Consider the following 24,786-nt stretch of genomic DNA (forward strand, 5'->3'; position numbering starts at 1 on the left):
TGACCCCAAAAATCAAGGAGGGCAGACCACTTCTCCAATGTCTGCCCAGGTAGGAAGGAGAAAAGCTTGAACAAGTGAGGTGAACAGCTGAGGGTTCTAAGTTCAAGTGTGCCAAAGGAGAACACCCTTTTGCCTCTCCTAGCCAAAGCCATGTACTCTATCTGCAGGTAATTCAGAAGGGTACTGTTGTCTCTGGGAGGTCATAAAGGAGTCTGCCCCAACATTCTGGACATGGACTGTATTGCCTATCTAGATGGCATCCACCTTTGGAACAGATGGAGCAAGAGCAATGTGTTTCTGGGCTGAAAAGCTAGCTCTGTGGGTTAGTTGGTCCAGGGTTCTGGTTCCTGGCAACATTTTAAATTCCGACTCTTATAAATGTGATTCCTGGAGCACAGACTGATTGTATAAAAATGAGGACTTAATACTAGATGTAGATCACTGTGTTTCATAGTTATATCTGAGGTATGGCTATCTCTTATTTAATGTAAGTAATGGAGGTGTGGAGAATGCAACCCTGCAAAAAAAAAAAAAAAAAATCATTTGCCATTCTGTGGTTTTGTTGTTTTTTTTTTTTCATTTCAGGACATACCTTTTTCCTTTTCCAGATATTCTCCAGATACTCAATAAAGGATTTCTAATGAGGAAGGTGATAAGGGGAAAGGCCAGATCATGGTGTGCGTGTGTGTGTGTGTGTGGGGGGGGTGTCATCAGCCTGAGAAGCATACCTCTCAACTGTCCAGATCTTCACAAAATGTCCAAATTTATGCCTCATATTTTTAGTCTGTTCCTCATAAAATTTGTGATTTTCTAGATTTTTGTGTTAAGTCAGTGAGGAATGAATTAGATAAATAATGACAGACATTTGAGGTTCAGACTACATGCCCTTCAGAAAATGTATGGTAACACAAGACCTTTTATTCTAGCAACTTTCTACGTTTATAAGAGCAATATTTAAAATTTCCCCTATTTTTGGGGCTTTGTACCCTCATTATTTTTGACTTTGTCCAGATTTTTTGTGCTAAGAGGTTGAGAGCTATGCTGAGAAGCAGTCGTCTGAGGAATATGTAAAGTGGTGAGGACTCTTCCTATATCTCTGGGGTGGGTGGACCTGTATTTGGCTGACAAGCATGGCTTCAAATGTGTGATGCATCAGCACTGGAGATCAGACAATATGACTCAGATGCTCAGGGAAGCATTTTCTAAAGGTGGTACTGGGGCAGAAAAGGCTAATGCAGCACTTAATATTTTCCTCAATCTATGTTGCTTTCTAAGAACATGGTACGACAGGTCTCAACAAATTTCATAGTGTCCAGCCTATAAACCTGTGCAGTGTACCCTGTTGATGCAAGAAATCACAGTATGCTCTTCTCCAATGCAAGCTGGTGTGTCATACAGGACATATGGGGACCAGAGGAAAAGAATTCTCAAGCCTATCAGCACATTCCATAGGAGCACCCTGGGATACATTTCAAAGTTGATCTCAGGAATGCACATCTTGCTTGTCTCTTGCCATTGCCCACTAACAAGCTTATTAAGGAGGACTGGCAGCAAACATGTCCATTGAAATTGCTCCAGCAGTAGACTTGCCCAGAGGATGGCATAATCAATACTTATTTTTTTTCTGTTTATGCTCTCAAGATATTTCCTGGAGATCCTTGCATATGGCACCTTCAACCACTAATACCTTATGGCAAGTCAGGTAAATTTCCAAACTCTCTCTCATCTGTCTCTGGGTGAACAGGCTCAAATGCTGGCATTTAAGGCTCTGCTTGACACAGCATTCCTCAGCCAGCTATCAGAGATAATGTTATTAATCCAGGTAAAAGAGACAATGTTAGTGACTGCTGGCTCTTTGTAAAGTGGCTGCAAGAACTTAGAATGTTTTAGCTTATTAAGTACTCAATACAGGAAATTTCCCATGATAAATGCAAGACTCAAGCACCAAAAGGTTAAAATGTTTAACTGTCCACATTAATAATAGTGATAATGGTAATATTAATAGTGTTTATAACATTTTAATAATTGTATATAATATTTTTATCAAGTGTTATACAATATTTTAATTAATATTATAACTTTAAAATCATATGTTAAAGAAAGTTAACAAATTCTGAATACTGACTGGCTCTTGTAATCCATGTGAGTTTTTAAAAGGAAATGTCATGAGACTGATTTTAAATGTGCATTGAGGAAGGTGAAGTCCAGAAAGTTTTGCTGATTGAATAAAATGCATTTGTTTGGTGTTTGGAGTTCTGGTTTATTGTTTTCACTGCAGTGACTAGACATATTCTTCTAGTCCAGTACATGAAGCTATCAAGTTCAGTGGCAGCAGTCCCCAAACATGAGGCAAGACAGAAAAATAGCCAAACTGGAAAGAGTCCAAGGGAAAATTGCAATATTTACATACTGCAGAAGGCCCCGTGAAGTCAGATCATGTAAATTACACACCTACATGAATAATCCTGAATGGAACTGTGCAGGTATTGCGGCATACAGTGTCAAATGCCCTAAACCCCATGGAACATGTCTGTATAACACAAGAGTAACTGTGTATCACTGGATATCATCCATTACCACTGCACAGTTAGTCATCACATCCAACATGCGACAGCTACCTGCACTATCCCTTCAATGGTAGATTCAAACAATGCATACCTATGATATTGCCACAGGGCATTGTACCTTTGCTACAGCTGTCCTCACATGTTTTTCTTTTTTTATATCAGAACATCTTTATTGATTTTTACATCTTTAAAACAAAATATATTCATTACAAATTTTCTGTAGAACATCACAACACCTTTCTGTTTGCATACATATAAAACCAAACAGTAAAAAATATTTTTATAAAGCCTAATAATTATTGCCACATCTTTAAGCTGATGACTTATTCTATACAAACATAATTATTGATGTCTTTATTTTTCACCATTGGTACATTTGCCTTTCTACCTGCTGGTTTCATGTCATGATTCCTGACTTTTTAAACTTACTCCACGTCATGTGGGGTTTATACCATGCTATAGCCAAATAAGTCACAAATTAATAGATTTTTATCATAATTTCCCAATAATTCTCCTGTATTTCAGATGTGAAATCTCTTCCATTGTTAATAGGATGTCTTGTATCTCAGGGGCAGTCCTTAATTTCTATTTCTGTAATTGCTTACTTGTTACTTTTAGTATCAGACTTATTAACAATTTATAATATTTGGATGTACCATACCTCCAGTCACAGCTTAACATAAACAAAGTCTTGGATAGCTCAGTCAGTACTGAATACATCACCTACCATCTTTTGCAAAGCTCTAATGAAGGTTTCCAATTCTGATGGTGAGAAAACAGGTATTAGAAGGTAATGATAAAGTGCACGTTATTCCTTATTTTGAATCTAATAAGCCCACAGGTACTTAAGTATGTGAGAACTGCAGGTACAGTGCATTTGACACGTTAGAAGGCCATTTGTTTTAAGCAGACATTATAGTTTGTTGTTTATACTAAAATATGCATCTCCCATGATTGTTATTGTATAGGAAAGACAATAAGTCATAGCAATAGGGCATAGATAATGCTGTTTAAACACAGTGTGGTATGCCTAGAGCTTAAAACATTTGAAGTTTTGTTATGGATTATGCAGATTTAAATGTTAGGGGTGGCGATTATAACAACATATTGGAAAATAAGGAATTGTAGTAGAAATTGTGATTTGGACCGGGCTATTAAGTCATTAATATTGAATGTTGTTTGAAATTTTTAGTGGTTAAGATTGTGTATATGGTCATGTAACTGAAGTCATACAACATTTTATATCTACTTAAATGGTTAATAATGGCATTGTTCTTATTCTAATGAAGTTCTTGTGAGTACCATTTGTGCATGTTTCACAAGTGTCTTGATATGCATGCTACTTGTGCATTACAATATGAACAATTCTTACTACATTCATTCTTTGCTGTCTGCTATCTTGCATGCCTGAACCACTGTACAATGCTGTACTGCATTTGTAAAGATGCACATTACTGGATTTCCACCCACTTTGCCTGCTGCTATCATCGTTACCACATTAAATGCATTGGTATGGAGTGCAACAGATATATGACATTCCAAGAGAAAGTACAAACAATGGGACATATGCTCAAAGCCTATACATTTCACATGCACCATCCCATGATATCCCAAACTTAACAATGGTGTGTGTGTGTGTGTGTGTGTGTGTGTGTGTGTGTGTGTGTGTGTGTGTGTGTGTGTGTGTAACATAAATAAATGGAGGCACATGTAATGCCATATCATGTCTTCTGCTGCTGCCAGTACTCTGGTCTCGTTTCTATAGATACAAATAGGTGATATGTGTAGATGGTGGTATAACCTATCTAGAAGGTTCACCTATTTTAATAGGACTTGTTACTACAGAAAACTGGAAAGCCAACCAAATAGTAGAATGGAAGGAATTTCACCACTACTTGATAACTATATTAATCCAGCAATAACAAAATTGATCTTCATATGTCTGTGATTCACTGGATTTTTTAAATTTAAATAATAATTTATAAATTCAATAATAGTGAAACTTGTATGTTTACTTTTGATGTAGCCTCTTTGTACACATGCATCCCTATGGAAGAAGGAGGTGAATTTGTCAGGTTACATCTAACAAATTTTACTAGGTTAACCACAACATTTATAAATATATTAAGTTTGTTGCTGGAATTTCTGTTATATAATAATTTCTTTATTTTTAATACCAATTATTAAAAACAAGCTAAACGTATTGATGTGGAGGCAATTATAGCCCCATTATTCACAAATTTAGTTATGGCTTTATAGGAGATGATCATATTACCGAACGTTCCACTTGTTCAACATGTGGCATTTTCTAATCACTTTGTGGATGATCACTTTTTTTTATTTGGATAAGTTCACAGAGTGAATTTGAATCTTTTCTTTTAAACTGAATGACACAATTTCCTTTTTTAAAATTCTTTGTGGCATTGACATGGCTAGAAGTTAATTAGCTTGATTTAATTATCACCTTGGACATTAAGAGTAAGAGTTGTGGAGGAAGGTTGTGTAAAATGAGACTTTTATCACGAACTACCCCAATTTTAACAGTAATCACCCCCATTCAAGAAAAATATACCAAGGGGCAGATGATTAGGGCTGCCAGGCTTATTACTGATGAAACTGAATTCAGGAAAGAATTAGTCATTATTACAGACTTATTTATGGACAGAGGATAAAATGAGAGTCACTTGATGAAAGTAGCTCCTGTAATGAGAAGCAAAAGAAATGTTAAATTTCATCTAATTTTAGAAGTTGGCATAGATCAGGAAAATAAGAAAAGGAATAGTTTCTGTTTAAACACATCGGTCAGTAATACTATCAAAGATATTATTTCAGATAACTGGAAATATTAACAGGTAGTAGAGAGCTGATAAAGTCAATCAGAAAAAAGTCTATTTTTACTAATGAGAAAAATAACAATTTGAAAAGTATGCTGTATAAAGACAATACATTATTAATACCATTGCAGACAGTTAAACCTAGGGGAACCTATAGGTATAAGAATTGTAAAATGTGTTGCTTCATTTTGAAGGTCCTTATTTAAATGTAAAACATATTAATAGGACTATACCTATTGGAGTTACTTTATTCATAATACTGAAGGATTGTTTATTTTTCTGAATGTCCCAGCATTACAGCTTGTGATATTAGTATGTCTACCAGAAAACTGAGTACGTTGATGAGTAAGCATTACTATGCTATTCATAAGAAAGATATGAAAAATGCTTTGTACAAACATTTACAGTCAAGTGTAGACTGTAAAAAGTTTAATTTTTAGCATTTTAGAGCTAGTGGCATATGAATTTAGGGGAAGCAACTATAACAATAAAGTGGAAATAAGAGTTATTTCCACAACTTAGGCTAGGTGCCAATAAATCTCCTGGTTTAAATGAATTAATAAATAGTAAAAGTTTTTTATTGAGTAGTAGATTAACAAATAAATGAAACTTAAGTTTTTAATGATTTACTATGAATATGTAACTAATATGATTTGAATGTCATTTTAAATTAATGAATGGAAAATGTCATGTGTCAGGTGATTGGTATATAAAGAAGGTAGACTATGATTTTGCGGGTAATTCTGATGAAGTCCTGGGTAAGTGAGGATGACAGCAGTTAAGTAAATAAAATTGACATTTCTTTCTCAGCTGTGGATGGAATTTTTCTTTTGAGTTGAATGAAATGCTAAATACTTCTTGCTAGATATAAAACAACAGATATATACCTTAATTATCTGTGGTATGGAAGTCTGATAGGTTGCTATTTCAAATTTAGTTCTAGAGAATGTATTTATCTTGTTAAAGATTTACATTGCAAATAATGGAAAATAGAAACTGTACTTTCTACTGGATAGCTGTTCATCCACAACTGAATAATTTAAGCTGTTACTTTAAAGGTTTTTCTGTTTTGTTTCTTTCTTTTTTCTTTCTTCCAATGCATTTTTCTGGGTTTAATTTACTGAGAAACCATTGTCTGCTCTCTGATCTAGCTACTTGCCACCTCTATAGTCTTGTTGTTGCTGGTACTATTTCCCTTTTATATGCCTTGATTTCCACAAGCTGTAGTATCATTACACCTGGACCCATTACTCTACAGCCATGGTTCTCCTGTTCCAACTCTGAAAAGTTTTAACTTATTTATTTATTATTTTTTACATTTGGTGCATATTAAAGGATACCAGCTAAATGAAATGTTCTTTTTATGACAAAGTACTTTTCATTTCGTATAATCAAAATCAAGACTACCAAAGAAGACACAATTTAAGTTTCCTTGTGTTATTTATTTATTTATTTTTTGGAAAGGCAAAACAAAAAGACCTTATTATGTTATGTAATGGGAGTAGAATGCACTTTTAGAGAAAGACAGTCTTGTTATAAAACAAAAGCACATTAGTATGACAATTCCCATCAAACCATTTTTGAGATGCAACAAATTACAAATAATACAAGGAATATAGATTAATATAGCAGCACTAGTAATGCATAGAAGATCAAGATATAATAACAATGCATTTTTAAGCTTCTAGGTAAAACTGCCTTTTAAATCACAATAAACTCTGTGTTTGATCTTCTGCTTTAAGGGCTGAGTAAGTTATTTGACAAGTGTACCCTTTATATTTAATGAATATATTTAAGGATTACAAAATAATGTTACATATTCTGATGGATAACTACCATTTTTGTTATTTTTTCCCTGGGCTATCATGTGGCTTTGAAATTAATGACTACCTGTTGTCAGATTTTGTGACTGTGCCCATTTGAGAATGACTGTATTTGTGTTTTTTCCTACTTTATTTTGCTTTTGCGTCATCTTAAAGTACTCAATTGTATTTATTACTGCTTGGTGTAACTCATTCTAAGCCTTTTAGTTTAAGCACCTGGGCTTCAGACCAGTTTTACATTAGGAAGGTTTGTGGTCTGCACTGTGGTGGCAGGACAGGTAGCTTACATCCTTCTAAGTTGGGAACTGCTGATTGAGGGCTCAGTGTCTGTTATTCTAAAAGTGTATTAATTCTGGTTTAAGCATTTGGGCTTGAGGCCAGTTATTTTACATTACGATGGTTCGTGTTCTGCACTCTTGTGGGAGGAGAGGCTGGACTCTGTCCTTCTGAGCTGGGAATTTATGGGTAAAGGCTTATAGTGCCTGCATATTTGAACTGCTTCTTACTGAAATTGGTACACCTTGTTTGCTGTAGCATAGACTAGATCCAGGCCTGCTGAATCTAGCTTTGTTTGTATAACTTGAGCACTAATCCAGGCATTCTTTAAAGTATTCAGTTGTATTTATTACTGCTGGTAGTAACTTGATTAAAGTGTAGCTATCATTTCTAAGTCTTTTGGATTAAGCACTTGGGCTTCAGACCAGTTGTTTTACATTAGGAAGGTTTGTGGCCTGCACTGTGGTGGCAGGACAGGTAGCTTACATCCTTCTAAGTTGGGAACTGCTGATTGAGAGCTCAGTGTCTATTATTTTAAAAGTGTATTAGTTCTGGTTTAAGCACTTGGGCCTCAGGCCAGTTATTTTACATTAAGAAGGATTGCGGTCTGCACTCTTGTGGGAGGAGAGGCTGGACTCTGCCCTTCTGAGCAGGGAATTTCTGGTTAAAGGCTTAGAGTGCCTGCATATTCTAACTGTTTCTTACTGAAATTGGTACACCTTGTTTGCTGTAGCATAGACTAGATCCAGGCCTGCTGAATCTAGCTTTGTTTGTATGCTTGTTGTTTGTTTATTTCCCTGAAATGCTAATTTTACCTAAAACGTGGCCTTTTAGCACTTCTGTGGATCCCTAGTTATATCTGCATTGCTTACTGTACTTATTTCCTTGTTTCACTTGAAAGAAAGTTACTGTTTGTCATTTTTGCATTTAAGTTACCTGTAACACATTGCATTTAAGTTACCTGGCACTTGCTCACTAAAGCAATTATATAAGTCAGCTCTAAAAAATTAAAAGCACTACACCCTCACAAACCCCCTTGAGTACCTTGTTCCCCATTGGCCCTTTTTTTCAATTATAAAGGAATTCCCAATACTATTCTAGCATGTCCAAAGGTCAGTTGTCAATCTCCTCTCCGGTCCAGCTGGTGAATCTGGGAATCTTGAGGCAATGTTACAACTGCCTCATGTACACAGACAACCCTCTCCTCCTCCCAACAAATTCCAACACATGTGAGAGATGCAACCATATAGTCAAACTGGAGGCTAAGCTCTCTCAACTCAGTACTGGCGTAACCAGTCAGGAGGAGAAGGAAACCACACTCACTACAATTCCATTCTCACATAGACCTACCACGACAACAAACCAAACACATAAACACACAAAAACATACTCGGAGGCGCTAAATAAAAATCTGCCTAAGCAGCAGAGACCTCCAAAGCAGACACCCAAGCAACCACTACCCCAGAACAAAACACGTGCAACACAAAGCTCACAAAGCCAGTGTGCCGAACAGTCACAGCCCCTACGGCTAAACAACACACCTGATACACTTGTAATAGGTGACTCTATCGTCAGGCACACTGATGTCCCACTCACCAGGCAGAACAAGGAGAAGGTCACGGTGTGCTGCCTGCCGGGTGCTAGGATCCGCCACATAACACAAGCACTCAGGTCACTCCAAGGCAAGTACAAATATGACTCAGTCATTGTCCATGCTGGTGTGAATGACCTGAGACATACCTCCCTGGACTACATGAAAAGAGACATAGAGGAGCTCTCTGAGCATGTAGCCCAGGCCGGTATGACCCTGACCTTGAGTAGCATCTTACCCTCACCAAGAATGATGCCACAATATGAAGACAAGATGATCAATTTCAACAATTGGCTTAAGTGTTGGTGTCATTCAAAGGGGATTCAATGCCTGTCAGCCTGGGATGACATGCTCGACAAGCCACGATGCTCCGCGAGGGACGGCTAGCACCTGTCACCCCTGGGCTTTTTGATATTGGCAAAGGCTCTTGCTACCCCCATAGTGCGTTTTTTAGGCAAGGCTCAAAAGACAAACCCACCTCCATAGGTATCACAAGGGATAAGAAACTAAGAGTAATGCTACTCAACGCCAAAAGTCTAAACCTCAAGATGCACGAACTCTCCTTAGCATGGAGAACATTGATATCTGTGCAGTAACAGAAACCTGGTTCAAGGCTCCCGAGAGCACCCCAGCACTACCAGGTTATACCTCATACCATGCTTTTCGGCCCCAAAACTTGGACCGAACCACAAAAGGAGGGGGAGTATCAATATTCGTCAAAGATACCCACACCTCCAGGTTGGTGGCACAGCACGAAGCATCAGAGACTATCCATGTGCAACTAACTGTGGGTAAAACTGCCTTCCAGTTTATAGCCTGCTACAGACCACCCTCCCAAACACAGGAACCCCACTCGGCCTTCCTCAGAATACTGGAAAATATGAAGGTCTCTCCAAACACCATTATATTGGGCAACTTCAACTACCCAAACATAGACTGGGAGCATTACTCTAGCTCCAACACCCTAGCCCAAAGGTTCCTAGAATTTATAAACTCAAATGCTATGGAACAACTTGTTACCACTCCCACAAGAGGGGAAAACATACTGGACCTGATCATCACCAACATGGGGACACTATGCTCCAGACCAGAAGTGTATCCCTCACTGGTAAGATAAGATCATAAACTAATCTCACTGGATATTCACATCCTGACCCCACCCCCGGCCCAGAAAACCACAGTGAAAAACTTCTCTAAAGCAAATTTCACACGCCTCAAAATCGAGGCAAAATCCTTCAAAGCCCCCGGGCCTGTGGAAAATACGGCCCAGACCGCAGAATCCTTTATAAACGCATTCTATGAACACCTTCAGGAATGCATGGATCATGCAATCCCAAATAAAACCAAGACCCAATCCTCCAAAGGCAGATGTCCTGTCTGGTGGACCCCAGCCATAAACAAACTATACAATAGAAGGAGGAAGCTACTACATGATAGAGCAAAATCCCAAAAAGGGAAGGCATCTCTGATCAGTATTAGCAAAAAACTACGGCCACTCATAAAATCGTCTAAGGCCAGCTTTGAGAGAAAAATTGCACAGGACACTAAGGATAATCACAAGGCTTTCTTTAGTTATGTTAGGAACCTGGGTGGGAATTCCCAGATATGCTCAGAATTAGTCCAAAATGACAAAAAACACACCGAGCCCACAGACATTGCCAACATCCTAGCTGACAGGTTCAGTGCAAACCCCCCCCCCCTTCCCCACCAAAAGGGCAAATATCTATCCCAACAGAGTGCTGCCTCCCTGACATCTCAGATGCTCAGGTAAGAGCCGCCCTCTCCAAAGCAAAAAACACAGCATCAATGGGACCAGATGGTGTCCCGGGCTGCGTCTTACATGAACTCCAAGAAGAGCTAAACCCAAACATAAAACTACTGTTCAATCTTAGCCTTACTACAGGATATGTACCCAAAGAGTGGCGTACAGCAACAGTGGTCCCTCTCCACAAAGGTGGTGCCTCAACGGATCCTGGAAACAATCGCCCCATAAGCCTGACTAGCTTGGTCTGCAATGCTATGGAAAGGATCATCATGGACCTCATAAATAAAGGTATTGGGGACCTACAGACACTGGATCCTACCCAGTTTGGCTTTGTTAAGGGCAGATCCTGCCTCTTAAACCTGGTTGATTTCTTTGAAACAGTCACCAAGGCCATTGATGAGGGGAAGGTGGTCCACACAGCCTACCTGGACCTCGCAAAAGCCTTCAATACAATACCCCACTCGGGCATTATAGATAAGCTCACCAGCTTAAATATAAACCCCTGTGTCACTAGATGGGTTGCAAACTGGCTCAAGGACAGAACCCACATGGTTAGAATTGCTGGCGCCATGTCAGACTCCAAACCAGTTACAAGTGGCATCCCACAAGGCTCAGTCCTGGGACCTCTCTTCTTTGGTATATATTTCTCGGCGGTACAGGCCAACACGGAAGGACTGTGGCTGACCAAGTTCGCAGATGACTGCAAACTGGGCGCCATAATCAACTCTCCAGCCGACACAAGCATCCTCCAAAAGGGCCTCATAGAAACAGACAACTGGTGCCAGAGCCATGGCCTCAAGCTAAACGCCAAAAAGTGTATAGTCATCCCCTTTGGCAAAAACAAAGTGCACACAAATTACCACATAGGTGATAATCCATTAAGTACAGAAGAAGTCATTAGGGACCTGGGGACCCAAGTTGATAGCAATCTCTCATTTGACAACCACGTGGCCAAAGTGGTTAGAAAAACATTTTATATAGCCCACATAATCATGAAGGGATTCACATCTAGATCAGGGGAGGTCATCGTGCCTCTTTACTCATCCCTCATCAGGCCCATAATTGAGTACAATGCCCCTTTTGGGATGTACCTTACCAGACACCTGCAGCAACTGGAAAGACCCCAAAAGTACCTCACCAAGAGGATCAAAGGGCTCAAACAGATGCCATATGCTGCCCGGTTAAAGAAACTCCAGCTCTACTCAGTGGCATACCGCCTGCTCAGAGGTGATCTGTGCCTGACGTATAAAGCCATGTCCAACCCAGAATTAATAGACATGCTGCACCTCAGAAAATCCAAATCCCATCGAGCCACACGCTCGAGAGACTTGAACCTCAGCACTGAAATAAATAGGACATGCTGGAGGGACAGATTCATAACCCAGAGGCTCCCTTCACTCTGGAATAAAATCCCAGTCCAGGTTAGGCAGAGTCCCACATTGACTCTCTTCAAGAGGAATCTTGATGAGTGGATGGGAGATCATAGGTTTACCCCGGCTATCACTTCTGTGTCACTGTTAGACAGAGGCACAGTATACTAACCTCAAAAAAAGGCATAGCAAAATTAATTTAAAATGGGTGGCGAAAGCCAAACACACCCTGGCTAGGCTTATAAATGCCCTAGGGCAGATAGCCTAGTATGAACCTATGAACCTATGAACCTGTGAGTGCTCAGAATCCCTTTAATCAAATGGATGGCAACTTGTATAGATGGCATTATGCAATGTATGCAGCAAAAACAAAGCCTCGAACACCGCACAAAAATAGCTGTAGTCAGATCAGATCAGAAGATATTCTTTATAAAAATAGAAATGACTTAAATGCATATTTAAAAAATATACTTCCAGACTTCCAAAGCAGTATTCTAAAGAAGTGCCATACAGTTTAGTGCAACTTTTCAACTACCTTAGAAACCACTGGTTGATATTACTCCTACTATTCTGGTTAAGTGTTAATGTTAGGTCTCAGCTCCCAGGAGTTCCTTTAGCTAAATGTTGCTTCATTAATGCAAATCTATTTGAAACACCTAAATCATACCCAGGCAGTATATCAGTGTAGCAGAACTGGTTAAGATTATAAGCTTTTAATGACCTATACGATGCAAATTTAGATTTGAGCTCATTAATCTCTCCTTCCATAGTATGTGACTTATATAAATTATCCAAACCATGCTCGTGTGGCACCCCACAATTTTGTTCTGTTCCTCGTAAAAAACTATAATTTTGTATCAAAAGTAATGAGGAAATAAGTTACTAAAAACAGCAGTAAATACATTTGCAGACTTCATATTCTATAGAAAATAAACAAGTCAAACCCTTTTATTACAAAATATATATAACTAAACATGTCACTGATATGAGGTCTTTATTCCTCATTTTGGCTTTGTCCATGATTCTTGAGTGAAAGGGGTGAGAGCTATGCACCCCAGAAAAAAAATACCTGTATTTAATCAGTTTAATTAAATTAAATTAAACAAGTTTCACAGTCTAACATTCGTCCCAGATTGCTGTTTAAGGTCCTTGTAAAAGTAAACAACATTCTTTTCTTCACTCCTGGACCATAGAGAGACCTTAAACAGGAGTGTCCAGAACTCATAACAGGTTATCCCAACCCTCCTTGACTTCAGTTCACAAACCATGCATCATCTAGGCAGTTTAGAATTCAGTTAATCTGGCTGCAGAATCTGCATTTTTTAACAATAGAAGAAGAGCTTGTTATTTTAATTCCTTTGTTTAATCACATCCTTAACATTTCAAAGCTTTCAAATGGTGTAGATTACAGGAGTATGACTAATGTTACCCACACGAACTGGAGCTGAGACGGTACCACCCATATCCACATTGTTAAAGATCAGTGAAGAATTCAGAATCCTTATCCAGATCATTACGACTCTATGATTCAGGTAATTAATCAAGACAAAGGAAAAAACATAACATGTTAGGTCATACACTGCCCCCACAGGTGTGCTTCTTCAAACGTCAACACTTTGCAAAGGGTAGTACTAGTAGTTTGAATGCATATGCTCCATGCCTGATGACTGCAAACACTGTAATGTAATCCAGTGCATAAATATAAACAATAATTATATGTTATTCCATCATAGCAGCACCAGAACTCAGACTCAGTGAGAAAAGTAGAAAAGTTACCATAGTACACGTCTGCCAAAATTCTCGAGTCATGTTGGAGATAAATGTCTTGGCCTTTTCAAAGTCTTCTTTCTCAATGCTTCCTGAACCGTCAAGTACAATTGCAATTTCTGTGGCTGTATTAGACAAAAATGAAAATAAAAATCAAACAGTAACAAGCAAAAATAAAGTTTAAAAACATGCATATGGATATACGTGTCACTTTTAGTTTTGTTTTATCCCATCTTATCAAATTTTATTAGTACTTTTATTTAACCAAGATGGCCCTGACTAGTTTTATAGCCCAAGCCTCATCAACCACTGCCACAGTCCAAAACTTAGCATTGTAAACAGCTGGGTATTCACAAAACAATATTTACACAAGACGTTATCCACATAAATTAGGGGAAGTAAACACATTCAAGTTATCAGGAAGAGAGAATCTCCAAACATACAAAATTCCCATCTAGAAAGATTTGTTTCAATCAAAGGTCTCTGCGTGTAACTGCCTGGTATAATGTCTGACCTGGAAGATTGTGTTTTGCTAAATATAATGGTATTAATTTATTTAATAAATGTGCATCACATCAAAATATACATTATGTTACAATAGTAATCAAATGAAAAAAAATGTAACTGAATTAATGGTGTTGCTTAACTTGCTACGGAAGCAGATGAAATAGAGAGAAAGAAAGAAAGGAAGGAAGGAAGGAAAAAATACCACCAGCACCATCCATGCAAAAAATGGAAGTAATTGGTACCACTGTCATAAATACTGACATTCCAAATACAGTACTATAATTTTGTTAGCTAGGATTTAATACAATGGGCTTGCAGCATGGGAAGCCTGACTCTGTTCTCTTGCTAGCCTGGAAAAAAAAGTGCTAGTTGAGCTCTGGAAGGCAAACAGAAGGGGCCAGTCGAAGTATAGCATGGAGTATGTAAACTGGTCAATGGTAGCATCAGAACATGCAGTTTAATTGAGCCAGCATTGTCAAAACTCTATTTTATCAAAATGAGCTTTGTTATGGGGCACATTTTCCACATTAGTGTTCGACTAGAATTTGTCTTTTATTGTTATTTTACTGTAAAACTGCAGTGCTTTTGCATAATTATGATTGAATTGTGTCTGATTTATCAGTATATTTACTTTTACTGCAGCAAAGTACTTTAAATGTAGTATGGTGTAGTGTGAGCCTACAGTGGAGTGTTTGCCTTTTCCCTATGCTTGTGCAACTATGTAGTTCATACATATAACTAAGGGGTACTACACAAAAGGTGCAGGGCTTCCCCCTGAAAAAACGCATCTCTTCTCTGATATGTACACACACACACGTGTGTGTGTGTGTGTGTGTGTGTGTGTGTGTGTGTGTGTGTGTGTGATCCAAATTGTGGATTTATAGATTTAGGTTTTGAATATAGTGCCTTTGCTTGTTGTGTTCTTATTAAATTATATGAACTGACACAACACATGGAGTTTGGCACAGTATAACAAATCAACCACCCTACATTAACTGATGGATGTGACATTTTCAAGCAGAATTGTTATGCATCTTATTTACACAGTAATGGAGCAGCTGGTGCATTTGGTATGACGTGTTTGGTTGGAATCAAGGTCTGTGTAATTCTAGAGTAGCTAAGGTACCATATGGGTCACTGGGACACAGGGACAGTGGGATGGTCGTCAGACATTCTAATTATTGCTACATGAGGTGGGGATTTATGGCTTAATGCATAGAAGAGTGCTAGGCTAAGGGTCACCAGTTAATGATCTTGCTTTATTTTATTTTACATTTGTTAACCGGGAAAGTCTGACTAGCCATATCTATTTTCAGCGGAGGCCCGGGGAGAAAAGCTTCAATAGCATGTCATAAAGAAATTACACAAGAATATCATAAAGAGATATAGGTTCCATAGAAACATAAGTTATGTATAGATTAACAATTCCTTTAGTAAAGCCAGTATACAGCATTCTAGTAGTAGGGTTTATATAGAATATAAAATATAAACACAAGAAAAATTATTATTTTTTTTTTATATATTTGCAGTTTGGTCCTTGGCTGAGGTGGTGTGCCTTCTGTGTGCAGTCTGAATGTATTTTGAGCGTCTCTGTAGGATTTTAATGGATGCTCCAGCTTCCTCCCCACCTCCTAAGACATGCCATGTGTTAACTGGTGGTTAACTGATGACCCTTCAACTTGTCAGTAGGTATGTATGCCATATGTAAGTGTGTGTGCTTATGTACATGTGAATATAAAGCTAAATAAATGAATGATGACAACTCATGATATTTTAGAGGACAGTCAAGATTATCAGACATAGAATGTTCAGGATGATTTCTTCCTCACCAACAGCATAATTTTAGCTCTCCTAGTGTGAAACAGAAAAGTGAGAAAAAGAGGCCAGTGAATTTATCTTATTTATTTATTATTAATCTACCAAAAAAAAAAAAACATCGTCTTAGCTTAAGGTTCCATTCCACTTTTCTCCGGGAAGTACAGACTAACTATGGAGTTGTCTATAGATAAGCATTATACTGATACTAGATTCTTATTCTTTTTTTTTTTTTTTTTTCTCTCTGTAATATCTATTTAGAAGTGTATAGTTATGTATAATGACTCTATGTAACTGATGGAAGCATTCATGTATATATTGTAAATAGGTTGTAGTATTGTATTAACATTTAGAAAAAAAAGAAAAATAAAGAATTATTACTGAAAAAAAAAAACTGGAAGGAATGACTGTATTCGTTTTATGAAAACACAGACAAGCAACTGGAATGGTGATCCACAGCAGGATTTGTTTGAAAGGACACATTTTTTAAAGCACAAACAAGCAACTGGATTGGTGATCCACACCAGGATTTGTTAATTGAAAGAGCACATTGTATGCTGCAAACTTGGTCAAGAAGAAACAATCAAGACCTATATTAGTAAAGATGCAATCATACCTGTAGAAAGAGTTGGTCCTGACATAACTGTGGCAGAATGGAAGAGTATTAAACATTGGAGAAAGAATATTGTTTGTAGAAAATGATTATTCACTGTACACTAAGAAGAAGAGAAACAAATGTATCCCAGCAATCAGGGAATGTTGACAGGCAGGTGTGAAATTCAAGTTTCTGTATCCAGCTGTCTTCAGAATATTTTTTTTTTCTGGAGGATCAAAGGTATTTTTTGATACAGAACAGGGTAAGGAGGAGATAAAAAGAGAGACAGCAAGCAGAAGTGAAGTACGCTTCTAAATCTTCTGACAATAAAGGTCAGAGAGACATTGTCAGTGAAACCTTTTTCAGTGTTCCAAAGAAAAATGCTTGAGAGACAGAAAAAAATCACAGGAGTTGACTAGAAGAATCAGGAGTATAATCTACTTGAGCCAGACTCTGATGTTGGGAGATGGAGATGATCAGTGAGAAGACAACAGCACTGAAATTAATACATTTGAGACTATAAAACATCAATCACATTTGTGAAATATGGTTTTGCAAAAAAAGGACTGAGAAAAACTGGAATTTTGTTAATTTTGATAAACCTTTGGGTGGACTGTAAAGCCTATACCCCACTTTTGATGTCATTAATGTTTACAAGGAGACTAAAGGGTAAAAAGAAGTAACTGTAAGTAAAACAATGTGTGTTCTTGCTATTTGTATAGAACATTCATTATATACACTATATGTTATATTGTAAAGCAGTTTTGCATAGCATGCAGTCAGAGATATTTTACCTGTAGGGGAGTCTTTTCTGTCTTTATATGTGTTAAAGATGTTAAAGTGAACAAGTATTTTTTTAGTTGTAAGAAATATAATGATTTATATTATAACAACAGAAGAAAACTGGACGGAAGCAAGTTTAAGTTAATATAATGCTATGACCTTGGGCTGCTGCAGGTGCAAAAGTAGAATTAAGATAATTTCCTGTGTATTTTTAAGCATAGATGTCCAGTTTAATGTCCTTGGCTTAGGCTATAAATAAGTGTTTTTGTAAGCAAATAGACTTGAAAAATAAGACGTAATAATGAAAACATGAAAATGCTGTTCTTGCATCTGCAAATATATTTGCTTGTTTTCTCCAGTAGTAAATGCTCTCAGTGGGAGACATAAGTCTGCAGCTGAAGACACTTGGCCTTGGGAATATTTGCATTCTGTTCTGAGTGAAATTTACAAATATTCCTTCATGCCATATATAAGTGTGTGTGCTTGTGTACATGTGAACACCAAACTAAATAAATGAATGATGACAGATCTGCAAAGTTGTTAACTGTTAACTGTTTTATTTCCTGATTGGTGACTACTGTTATATAGAGATGAACTGTCTGCAGGTGTAAGCAGTTAATCTTGAGAGTTATAAGCATTCTTTGCTTAGGGAACTCCAATATTTAAAGATGCAATGGCAAGTAGTTCAGAGAAAAATAGTTTGAATTTACAGGAAGTATATAACAGATAGCAGCCTTAATATTTTAATGTATTTAATAGAGCAGTACAACATTTAGTTTAATTTAAATGAAGCCAGTGAACTTTTTTTAAGGCTAGGAGTTAATGTTTATTGAAAGCATGCAAGCTGTTTTTCACAGCTGGGAGGAGAATACAGATAAGAAAAGAAGAGACAGCAATCAGGTAAGTGGAAACACAGGCTGCAACATGCACTTTAGCATGGGTAACCGTAATATTAGATTAGGAAATGAGTGTGGGTGCAACTGTCAATTTGGAGCAATTGTTCTGTCTGGAGGGTTAAACTTCTTTTGTTGGAATGTACATAGTTTTGTCTGTCTGTTACAGGTTAATAGGGAATGGAGATGCTCTGAAAATGTATTTAGTTTTGTGTTTGAGGATTTTCATTAAAGCAAGAAGTCTTGAAAATGTGACATAGGTCTAAATGGAGATGAGAATAAACAACAGTATAAAATATCAATCTGCCAAACATTAGTGTAATCATGTAAGACAAAAGCTGGAAATACACACAAAAACAACCTGTCATGTACTATATGTGGGAACAATAGCTGTTTATCATAATGGCTACTTTAGTTATATTTTCTGGAATGTAAATGGCCTTATAGGTACAGATAAAAAGGAAAGACTACTGAATTATATTAAGAAATGCAGATTACAATAGCAATGCTGCAGTAGACATGTTTAGAAAGAAAACAGTATGTGAATTTGAGAATAAAAGGATTTCAGGATGGATATTCAGCAGAATACCAGGGACAAAGTAAAATGAGGTAATAATACTGATTGCTAGATGGGTTCCAATAGTTGTACAAAGCGAAAAAAAGACAACAATTTTAGATTTGTGGTAGTAAGAGCTATTGGCAAATGAGAAGGATTACACTGGTATGCCTTTATATTCCATCAAAACTGCTATTATGGTGCTTAAGAAAATTTGAGGAGAAATAATCAGCTTTCAGCAGTGAATGTTACTGATAGGTGGGGACTAAAACTTAATTTGCAAAAGCGAGACTGCATCAGGGGGTCTAGAACAGAAAATATAACAAAAAAAGGGTAGATTTCTGAAGATATTTATGAAAATATATGGTATGGAAGACATGAAATCAATAGCAGAAACTAAGAATGTATTCTTCCCCAAGTTACAATAACTAGGCTAGACTGGATAGAAATTATATATATCACAGGAAAATGTGAATTTAATTGAAAGCTTCAACACATATAATTATTATTTCAGAGTAGGCATTAATAAAAACTAAGACAAAAATGCAGGGTAATGAAGTAGAAGCTATTCACTTGTGCTTTCCCATATGCATGTTAAAAAGAGAGGAATTTAAGCAATAAGTAGTCGAAATTATTCAAGAGATATTAGGGAAGATAAACATTTCTTCAGAGGGTATAGCTAATGAGTGAGATAAAATGAAAATGCAGTTTAACATAGGGTAGAAATAAAAGAGAAAGAGAGGTAGTTAAGAAGTAATAGAAGTTATTTAGAAGGGCCAACAAAGGTTATATTGTTCCAGCATACGGGGATTCTCATTGAACAAGAAGAAGAGCAATTGCAGACTGCTAAAAGGAATATAGGGATTATTTAGATAATATGCAGGAGTAGAAATATTGCTGTTAAGCATTATTTTTATAACTTCAGAGCACAGACACTTTTAGCACAATGACTGAGACAACAAAAAGTAGAAAGAGTTGTCACAGAGTTTAGAGAGTATATGCTGAAAAAAATAACCAGAGATCCTACAGAAGTGTTAAAGATATTTCAGAAATAGAAATGTTATGAAAATTTGTATAAAACAGAGCAATGTGGAAACCAAGAAAGAGCACAAATGGATATATTTAAGGAAGACTTAATTATGGCAAAGTTAGATGAAGATGAGGCTCAACAACTACTAGTTATGACAGGAGAAGATGAGATAAAAATGGTGATGTATAATCAGCCTGCATGGAAGTCTCCACAAACAGATGGTATTCCTGTGTAAGTCTGGAACTTAGGAGGGAAGAAACTGATAAAGATCTAGAAGATTTGTTTAACTCATTGCTTTCTATAAAAGTATAGTAGTCAGGAAAGTAGAGTTCCTGTGTATCCTATAAGAGTATACTCATCTTTACAGACTTCACTGTCCTCCTGAAATGAATACATGCATCACTGTTTCAAAGTCTTATTTTTGAAGTCCTGGCAAGGATACATACATAAAACTAAGACATCTACAAACTGATGTGATTTGCTAAGTAGTACACTGCGATGGTCAGAATTGGATGCCTAGAGCTGGAGTTATTAAGGAGTATTTACAAAAAGTTATGAAAAAAATAGAACATATTTCCATGTTTGAATTAGTATAATAACCACCTTCAGCATGTATCTGACCAGATATATGCAACAGTTAGCATGCTCACAAACATTCCTTACCAGGAGAATCCAGGGCATAAACAAATTGCCCCATATGGATCGCCTTAAATCCCTATCCTAGTTACAGGTTACTTGAGAGGTGATCTATGCCTGGCATGCAAGACATCCTCAGATCTAGCTCTGATAGACCTTTTGCACATCAAAAAGTAAACTGCATCAGAACCACTAGATCCAAGGATTTAAATTTTGCTTGTGACATAAATAAGACATGTTGGTGAAAAAGATATGTGTCTCAGAGGATCTCCATGCTACAGAACAGGCTCCCCATCCATGTGAAGCACAGTCTATTCCCAACCCTGTTTAAGACAGGGGCAGACGGTAATGCCCAAACTAACATACTCCCCTTACATAACCTCTAGAAACTTCCTAACATATCCCTCCTAGTACATGTCCATGATGCATAGGAATACAACTGGGTGCCTTGCTTTGATGGTGGTTAGTGTAGTATAGAACTATGAACTATAAAAAAACAGAGTGTGAGACTGCCATGTTTGGGGGTGGTATATTCAAGTAGTGGTTGTTAGTAAAAATGAAATTAAAATATGGTGGGTAATGCAAAGACATTGTGAAATACAAATGCTCCTTTGGTGAAGCAGTTATGACTACTACCTATATTTTCATAAGTGCTTTAATTTTATAAACATCGGGTAAGTTACAGATGAACAAATTATAGCATATTGTACAAAACATTAAGACCCATAATGTTACCACTGACACTTGCCATAAAACACAAAATGTTTTTGTAGATTCAAATTGTTTAGAAATATTGTGAAAGTTTATATGCATACTTTGTATAGATATGAAACTAAGAGAAAACAGTAGTATGCTACCCTCTCTTGCCATACACATTTGGAAAGCTCTTGAAAAAATGAACAAGTCTAATCCTGATATCTTTGATCTATGTTGTACACTTCAATGTGTATATAACCCTTTGTTTCACTGTAATACTAGTATTTTTGGCAAACAAAATGATTTTATATTGTATATTTAGGAAAGAAAAAATAACAGCTACAGGCAGACCTTTGGTGCTAACACCAGTGTAGTGGCCCTTCTATACCAAAAAGCAACAATACTTTACATTTTTGTAACTCACACTATTTATCAGATATTATAAATCTAATGAAGTTGGTTTTCAGTGGAAGAGTTTGGAAAAATGCTCTCGGGAAGCAAGTTGTTTCTTGGCTTAGAAGATTGCAGGAAGCAGAGGTGTTAATTAGCCTCCTGGTGTTCTGGATTAAATGAGATGAGATAATAGTATTTTTAAAAGAGGGGAAGCACAGGCATCTTGGAAGAAAGATGTGATGATTGTATTATCCAAAGATGGTAAAGACTGATCAGACCCAATTTCATATAGACCCATTTTGATTTTAAACAATGGTTACAATGTGTATACTAGCTAAAATAATGGCAAAGGTATTTCTAAAAATTGACAGATATGGATTCATGTGGTTCTGTGTAGTTGAGGCAAACATTTAACAACAACAGAAAAATGATCATCGTTTTGTTAATGTTGTCACATGTTTGCATTCCCTCCACAAAACCATTGATCCATATCTATCAGTTTTGGTAAACATTTTTGTACATGATCAATCCAGAAAATGACATATCAGTATTGTGGAACATTTTGAGACAGTTTCATGTCTTTTGGGGATCTAAAATTAATAAGGATTAAACAAAGGCTACAGCCATAAATTATACACTCAGGCATGAATTGATTCAGCAATACCCAGATTTATGTCAACACGATAAGATGAAGTGTTTAGGAGTTTGGATTAAAAAGGATTCTGTTATGGCAGCTAAGGTGGTGTGTGTGTGTGTGTGTGTGTGTGTGTGTGTGTGTGTATAGAGACTAAACAAAAGATAATACAAAATCTGAAAAACTGGAAGCTCTTGTTTGTGGATATGAATAGAAAGGTACAAACAGTGAAGAAAGTTGTAGTCTATTTTTATACATAAGTCACTCATATTTTTATCAACCAAAGGAGAAGTTGTGGACAATAATTAAAAAGAGTTGAAGGAATTTCTGTGGGAGGAAAACAGGGCAATAATTAGTTGGGAAAAGGGTCTACTGCCAGAGAGGTGACTAGATTCCTTCACTGGCTTGATATACTTATTGGCAAGCTTTTACAACCAAAAGTGACAATGCTATCTACTTACTAAAAGACTCTGGAGACCTTTTAAGACACTAATAACTTTCTCTGGGATAAACAATATTTATTGTGACCTCAGATATACATAGCCTTACATATCAATAAAATATAAGTGAAGTATGATAAACTTGTATCATTTCTTTTGTACATATTACAGCTTTATATACGTTTGATTTAATTAGTTTTAATTTTAACTAAATTTGTTTTATTTTTCATGGGAAAAATTAGTTATAGACATATAGCACAACAATAAGAGCAAAATGTACCCACAACCACCATTACACAAATCTTTTGTCATTCTGAATTGCTACTTATATAATATTTGCTGTCATTAAAATGTTTTATCATATAAACATTATACTGATGATATGTTTTACATGTATATGTAAAACAGAACCCATACCACCTTCCCACTTTTGCACATCGACTCCCCTCCTTCCTACCACTATCCCGCACCTACACCTCTACTCGGTTCCTAAAAAACTTTAACCCCAATGCATTCTCAGCTGTACTAAAAAGAACTAACTGGAACCCACTAAAACCTTTATCCCTGGAACATGCTATTACTTACTTCAATTCAACCTTCTTAAACTTGCTAGACTTCTTTGCTCCCTGGAAAACTAAACTCATAAAACGTAACTCCGTCACTTGGCTAACCAAGAATACCTTAGCCACCATGCGACTCCGTGATAAAGCTTGGAAACATTATCATAAAACTAAAACTACTACTTTCCCTAATGAATACAAAACACTCCACAACAAAGTAAAAAAAAAAAACTTATTATCTCAGATCGCAAAGCCTATTTTTCCACTCTCCAAAAAAATCACAATAACCCTAAAAAATTCTGGGATGGAATCTCCTCTCTCCTCAACCCAGGTAAAAAAAATAAACCCCTGCCCTGGCCCAAATGCCTCTGACTTGGATTTAGCTACTCAATTCAACTCATTTTTTGTTGACTCCATATCTAAACTTACATCTTCCTTCACTAATAATCCTGTTTCCCCAAAACAACCTCCATACTTCCCCTCCTCCCCCAGTACCTCTAGCTCCCAACATCCTCCCTTCTTCAGAAGCCCTATCCCCATCTCTCCCATAAAAAACTTCTTAAAAAATTGAAACCATGCTCCAATTTCCCTGATGAAATACCATCCTACTTCCTAAAGATAGCCTCAGAAGCCATTGCCTTCCCTATCTGCATCCTAATAAAGCGATCAGTTTCAGAATGCCATGTTCCCCAGCTCTGGAAAAAAGCCTATATTATTCCACTCCATAAGGGGGGCAACAATAATGACATCTCCAACTTCCGTCCCATCGCTATCCTATCCCCTATTTCAAAACTCATCGAAAAAGGCATCTGCCTACAACTTCTACCCTATCTTATAATAACCTTCTTAATCCCACCCAGCATGGATTCCGACCCAGCCGCAGAAACACCACTGCTCTTCTCACCTTCCTAGAAACCATAAACAAAGCCTGAGACTCTGGTCATATTTTATCCACCCTCCTCTTAGACCTTTCTAAGGCCTTTGACACCATCTCTCACAATCTTCTCCTTACTAAACTCACTAAACTAAATCTATCCCACTCCTCTATTAACTGGTTCACCAATTACCTATCAAATAGGCAACAAACAGTTAAGTGGAAAAAAGCTACCTCACCATTCCTAAACACTCCCAAAGGTGTGCCCCAATATTTTCATTAATGACTTCTACCATGCCATCCCTAATGCCAACCTCATCCAATATGCTAACAACTCGACTATAATCTGCTCTGCTACCTACACTTCCTCATTAACAAAAT

General features: G+C 37.0%; 1 protein-coding gene across 1 annotated transcript in view; it reads right to left on the bottom strand.

Moving 5' to 3' along the window:
* Positions 1-24,786, bottom strand: part of ITGAE (integrin subunit alpha E) — a 1,198,231-nt gene that overhangs the window by 717,736 nt on the left and 455,709 nt on the right. Inside the window, exon 17 of the mRNA XM_044054873.1 lies at positions 14,003-14,118. Within this exon, the coding sequence (XP_043910808.1) occupies positions 14,003-14,118 (116 nt within the window). The remainder of the gene's footprint in view (positions 1-14,002; positions 14,119-24,786) is intronic.

This window comes from Protopterus annectens, chromosome 13.part0, assembly GCF_019279795.1.
Source record: "Protopterus annectens isolate FY-2018-M chromosome 13.part0, PAN1.0, whole genome shotgun sequence".
Classification (NCBI taxonomy): domain Eukaryota; kingdom Metazoa; phylum Chordata; order Ceratodontiformes; family Protopteridae; genus Protopterus; species Protopterus annectens.